Source organism: Crinia signifera, unplaced genomic scaffold, assembly GCF_055691185.1.
Source record: "Crinia signifera unplaced genomic scaffold, ASM5569118v1 HAP2_SCAFFOLD_64, whole genome shotgun sequence".
Classification (NCBI taxonomy): domain Eukaryota; kingdom Metazoa; phylum Chordata; class Amphibia; order Anura; family Myobatrachidae; genus Crinia; species Crinia signifera.
Window position 1 is genome coordinate 1,109,306 of NW_028142536.1, and position 6,155 is coordinate 1,115,460.

General features: G+C 52.7%; 1 protein-coding gene across 1 annotated transcript; it reads right to left on the reverse strand.

The window, feature by feature from the left end:
- Nucleotides 1-1,465: 1,465 nt before the first annotated feature.
- LOC146055944 (uncharacterized) lies at nucleotides 1,466-2,862 on the reverse strand. Its single transcript, XM_083168323.1, has 2 exons — nucleotides 2,466-2,862; nucleotides 1,466-2,379 (listed from the first exon to the last, which is right to left on the reverse strand). The coding sequence occupies exons 1-2, from the start codon at nucleotides 2,835-2,837 to the stop codon at nucleotides 1,831-1,833; spliced, it is 921 nt and encodes a 306-aa protein (XP_083024449.1). The 5' UTR covers nucleotides 2,838-2,862; the 3' UTR covers nucleotides 1,466-1,830.
- Between the last annotated feature and the right edge of the window lie 3,293 nt (nucleotides 2,863-6,155).

Genomic DNA, 6,155 nt, shown 5'->3' on the forward strand with positions numbered 1-6,155 from the left:
AGGCCCTTTATGACATCACAGACAGACCCACGTAACTCTCTGTGCTTGTCTGCTGGCTGGCTGTCAGTTGGGTGGGTGGGCGGCAGAGGGGGAGGATGTACGTCTCGTTTCTCCTGAAAATTGCGGTTTCTCTGCGTTTCCGGAAAAAGTCGCGGTCCGACGCGCAAAAGTGGGGTATCGTAGAAATCGCCTTTTAAAGACGCACCTTTCTGGCCCCACAAAAATGGGCATTTCAAATTAGAAACAAGTCAAATGAACAAAATGGTGTGAATAAGTAAGTATTTCAGGGGTGAGTTAGCAGGTTATTGGGGTAGTAAGTCCTGATTTTTTTGAAGGTTGCAGTGACCACTACGCCATTCAAAATAGGCAGGCTTTAGCATAAGCAGTTAGGCCCCGTAGGATGATTTGGTACTCTTTACCTAGAACGGCGCCCATCGCGGTCGTCGCGGGTACATCGCGGGTACATTAGTAGCCACCCGCGATGCTAACGACATCGCGACCGACGCGATGATTGATCGCGTCGTTAGCATCGCGGGTGGCCAACAATGTACCCGCGACGACCGCGATGACCGCGATTGATCAATCATCGCGGTCATCGCGATGTCGCTAGCATCGCGTGCGCACAATAATGTACCCTCGATGACCGCGATGACCACGATTTCTGGCTGTGGAAAAAGACAAGTGAAAATAAGGAAAAACACAGCAAATGACATGGCATCCCTCAATTAAAAAAAGTGTGAAAAATACAAAAATACATGAAAATTCCACCTAACACTTAAATGTCATAGATAACAATCAAACCGCACACCTGTTGCGGTGATTTTACAGTAAAAACGCGCACATATCGCGGCGATTTAACATTAAAACTGCGCAGATATCGCCGTGATTGCGGGCACATGGCGGCTGGTTGCATCATGGGTGACCATGGCCGTCATGTGCCTGCAATCACGGCGATAGTTGCGCAAAAAGCAACAAAAATCAATAAAAAAACACATCAAATTACATGGCAAACCGCGCACATATCGCCGTGATTGCGGGCACATGGCGTCCGGTTGCATCACGGGTGACCACGGCCGTCATGTGCCTGCAATCACGGCGATAGTTGCGCAAAAAGCAACAAAATTCAATAAAAAAACACATCAAATTACATGGCAAACCGCGCACATATCGCCGTGATTGCGGGCACATGGCGTCCGGTTGCATCACGGGTGACCACGGCCGTCATGTGCCTGCAATCACCGCGATGGGTGCGCAAAAAAGCAACAAAATACCATTAAAAAACACATCAAATTACTTGGCATCCCTTAATTATAAGACAATGAAATAAGACACGACACAGGTTATGAATTTCAAATTATGACGTTTTTTTTTATTTTTTAATAAAATATCTTATTTTTTAAATGTAGTATAAAATAAATTATTTTTTTTTATTTTTTTATTTTTTTTTTAAGAATGGGGGGGGGGGGGAAGGTCTGGGCGAAGGTCATTGAAAGTATAGGAGAATAGATGCCTCTTGGGAGGAACTGGATTACAACAAGGCAAATCGGAATGAGGCATACAAAAAATGGGGCTCAATACGCAAAAAGGCACCCTAATGCAAACATGCACTGGGTACAGAAGAAAATGCAAATATGCGGAACAGTCCATGGTGAAGGTGCAAAACAAGTACGGACAGCTCAAAGTCCAGGAGTCCGATACTGCGACCATCAGTAACCGAAATTATGGCCTACGAGCAACAAAGTTCATCATGGAGCAAATAACAAACAGAGTGGAACAAGGGCATTGCTGCAAGGCACAATAATTAGAAACAAATTAAAACCAAATCACTAATTAATGGCGCTCTTCACCTGGGAGGGGACTTTGTGTGCTCAACAGAGCTCTTGAAATAGTCCCAGGCAAAGACGAAGGGTCTGTGACTGGTGGCAAAGGGGGCCTCGGCGCGTACATTACAGGGGCAGGAGGAGGCGGAGCATAACCCGACGCACTGTACGAAGGGTAGTGATAGGGGTAATTGGGCATTTGGGCTGCTTGCCATACGACGTTGGCAGGTGGCTCTATACTGCATGCACTAGAAAGACTTCTCTCTGATGCACGCATTATAACGCCATATATCAACCTCTTGGACTCATGGAGCTGGTCTGGCGCCATGCCTCGCATTTCCACGGCAAGATTATTACTAAAAATTTGGAAATCGTCAAGGGGAATTTCCGGTGCCTCCGGTGCCGACGTGCTAGCATGCCCTTGGACATTACGAGCAGTGCTGGACAGCTGTCTTCTGGGACGCCTCCTCGGGATAGCAGGTGCAGTGCTCTCCGTCATCGGAGTACTGTCCCCCTCTGCAACTGCCACAGGCTCCTGCTCTGTCTCAGGGGGAACTTCCTAGAAAGGGGAAAAAAAGGGAAAATGTTAATAACATGACATTTCACAGTCACTTACATGCAAGACATTTGTCAGGAAATACTTACAACGTCCACACTCTCCGCTGCAACGGACGAAGAGGTGTCCTCCGTATCACTTCCCCCTGTTCCACTCTGTTGTCTCTGCTCCAAGATAAACTTCATCCGCTCGTAGTACCATAATTTCGGCACGTAGACGTCATCAGCATCGGCTCCGGAACTCTGAGACTGCTGTACTCGCTTCATCTCCTTCACCATAACTGTCCGCATATTCGTCATCCTCTTCTGTACCCAGGCGACGTCTGCACGAGGTACCCGTTTGCGTACAAGAGCCACCATTTTCCGATACGCCTCATTCCTCTTCGCCTTGTTGTGGTAATCCGGGTGTTTCATCTCCCAGAGGCACCTATTCTCCTTATACAAATCAATGACCTTCGCCATAAAACCATTTGTAAGTTCTCGCTGAGACATTGCTGTAAAACAAAAACACAAACAAAACCATCTATAAGTAATTGATGTCTATACGGTATGTCAAAATGGTATCGCATCACACCAAATGGCACAAGTCCCATGGCATCTGATGTGAGGCGATTCCATTTTCACCAAAAATCATTCACATTTGCTAGTATACCACCCCCACTATCCACGCGCACCCGAAGCGTGGCGAGCCCCGTGAGGGGACGCGGATACCTTCACAGTTATACGCGTCCCCTCGCGGGCTTCACAGGTGTCCGTGGCGAAAAGCGGACACCTGTGAAGCCCGCGAGGGGACGCGTTTACCTGTGAAGGTATCCGCGTCCCCTCGCGGGGCTCGCTGCGCTCGCCACGCTTCGGGCTCGGTGGCTCGCTGCGCTCGCCACACTATTATATTCTCAACTCCACGCCGACGTGGATAGTAGGGCATGAAAAGGTCGGAGGACGCGTACCGCCGCCCCTCGCGGGGCTCGCTGCGCTCGCGTGGATAGTGGGGGTGGTACCCTGGGAAAAAAAGGCATTTGGGTTACATTTACAAATTAATTAGAAGAACAATTTAAGCACGACTTACCTAATTCAGGAGATAACGGCGTTTACTTTTTAATTTGTTTTTCTGCACTTCCACCGATTACAGCAACTTCAATTCCCCAAAAAAATAAAAAAACATCATTAATTAAAATTCAATGACATAGAAATCCCCCCCCACTATCCACGCGCACCCGAAGCGTGGCGAGCGCAGCGAGCCCCGCGAGGGGCGGCGGTACGCGTCCTCCGACCTTTTCATGCCCTACTATCCACATCGGCGTGGAGTTGAGAATAGAATAGTGTGGCGAGCGTAGCGAGCCACCGAGCCCGAAGCGTGGCGAGCGCAGCGAGCCCCGCGAGGGGACGCGGATACCTTCACAGTTATACGCGTCCCCTCGCGGGCTTCACAGGTGTCCGTGGCGAAAAGCGGACACCTGTGAAGCCCGCGAGGGGACGCGTTTACCTGTGAAGGTATCCACGTCCCCTCGCGGGGCTCGCTGCGCTCGCCACGCTTCGGGCTCGGTGGCTCGCTGCGCTCGCCACACTATTCTATTCTCAACTCCACGCCGACGTGGATAGTGGGGGTATGAAAAGGTCGGAGGACGCGTACCGCCGCCCCTCGCGGGCCTCGCTGCGCTCGCCACGCTTCGGGTACGCGTGGATAGTGGCCGTGGTACACTGGGGAAAAAAGGTATTTAGGACACATTTACAAGTTAATTAGAAGCACAATTTACCTTATTTAAAGGCGCTCAATTGGCCACGGGCCAAACTGCAGGCTGCAGAAAAACACTACACAGCAACTGCAGAAACAAACCACAAAAAAAAAACCCCATCAATAATCCAATTTCAATTACATAAAAAACCACAGCCACTATCCACGCGTACCCGAAGCGTGGCGAGCGCAGCGAGGCCCGCGAGGGGCGGCGGTACGCGTCCTCCGACCTTTTCATACCCCCACTATCCACGTCGGCGTGGAGTTGAGAATAGAATAGTGTGGCGAGCGCAGCGAGCCACCGAGCCCGAAGCGTGGCGAGCGCAGCGAGCCCCGCGAGGGGACGCGGATACCTTCACAGGTAAGCGCGTCCCTTCGCGGCCTTCACTGGTATCTGTGGTCGTATTGCAGTGAAGCCCGCAAAGGGACGCGCTTACCTGTGAAGGTATCCGCGTCCCCTCGCGGGGCTCGCTGCGCTCGCCACGCTTCGGGCTCGGTGGCTCGCTGCGCTCGCCACACTATTCTATTCTCAACTCCACGCCGACGTGGATAGTGGGGGTATGAAAAGGTCGGAGGACGCGTACCGCCGCCCCTCGCGGGCCTCGCTGCGCTCGCCACGCTTCGGGTACGCGTGGATAGTGGCCGTGGTACACTGGGGAAAAAAGGTATTTAGGACACATTTACAAGTTAATTAGAAGCACAATTTACCTTATTTAAAGGCGCTCAATTGGCCACGGGCCAAACTGCAGGCTGCAGAAAACACTACACAGCAACTGCAGAAACAAACCACAAAAAAAAAACCCCATCAATAATCCAATTTCAATGACATAAAAAACCACAGCCACTATCCACGCGTACCCGAAGCGTGGCGAGCGCAGCGAGGCCCGCGAGGGGCGGCGGTACGCGTCCTCCGACCTTTTCATACCCCCACTATCCACGTCGGCGTGGAGTTGAGAATAGAATAGTGTGGCGAGCGCAGCGAGCCACCGAGCCCGTAGCGTGGCGAGCGCAGCGAGCCCCGCGAGGGGACGCGGATACCTTCACAGGTAAGCGCGTCCCTTCGCGGCCTTCACTGGTATCTGTGGTCGTATTGCAGTGAAGCCCGCAAAGGGACGCGCTTACCTGTGAAGGTATCCGCGTCCCCTCGCGGGGCTCGCTGCGCTCGCCACGCTTCGGGCTCGGTGGCTCGCTGCGCTCGCCACACTATTCTATTCTCAACTCCACGCCGACGTGGATAGTGGGGGTATGAAAAGGTCGGAGGACGCGTACCGCCGCCCCTCGCGGGCCTCGCTGCGCTCGCCACGCTTCGGGTACGCGTGGATAGTGGCCGTGGTACACTGGGGAAAAAAGGTATTTAGGACACATTTACAAGTTAATTAGAAGCACAATTTACCTTATTTAAAGGCGCTCAATTGGCCACGGGCCAAACTGCAGGCTGCAGAAAACACTACACAGCAACTGCAGAAACAAACCACAAAAAAAAAAACCCCATCAATAATCCAATTTCAATGACATAAAAAACCACAGCCACTATCCACGCGTACCCGAAGCGTGGCGAGCGCAGCGAGGCCCGCGAGGGGCGGCGGTACGCGTCCTCCGACCTTTTCATACCCCCACTATCCACGTCGGCGTGGAGTTGAGAATAGAATAGTGTGGCGAGCGGCAGCGAGCCACCGAGCCCGAAGCGTGGCGAGCGCAGCGAGCCCCGCGAGGGGACGCGGATACCTTCACAGGTAAGCGCGTCCCTTCGCGGCCTTCACTGGTATCTGTGGTCGTATTGCAGTGAAGCCCGCAAAGGGACGCGCTTACCTGTGAAGGTATCCGCGTCCCCTCGCGGGGCACGCTGCGCTCGCCACGCTTCGGGCTCGGTGGCTCGCTGCGCTCGCCACACTATTCTATTCTCAACTCCACGCCGACGTGGATAGTGGGGGTATGAAAAGGTCGGAGGACGCGTACCGCCGCCCCTCGCGGGCCTCGCTGCGCTCGCCACGCTTCGGGTACGCGTGGATAGTGGCCGTGGTACACTGGGGAAAAAAGGTATTTAGGAA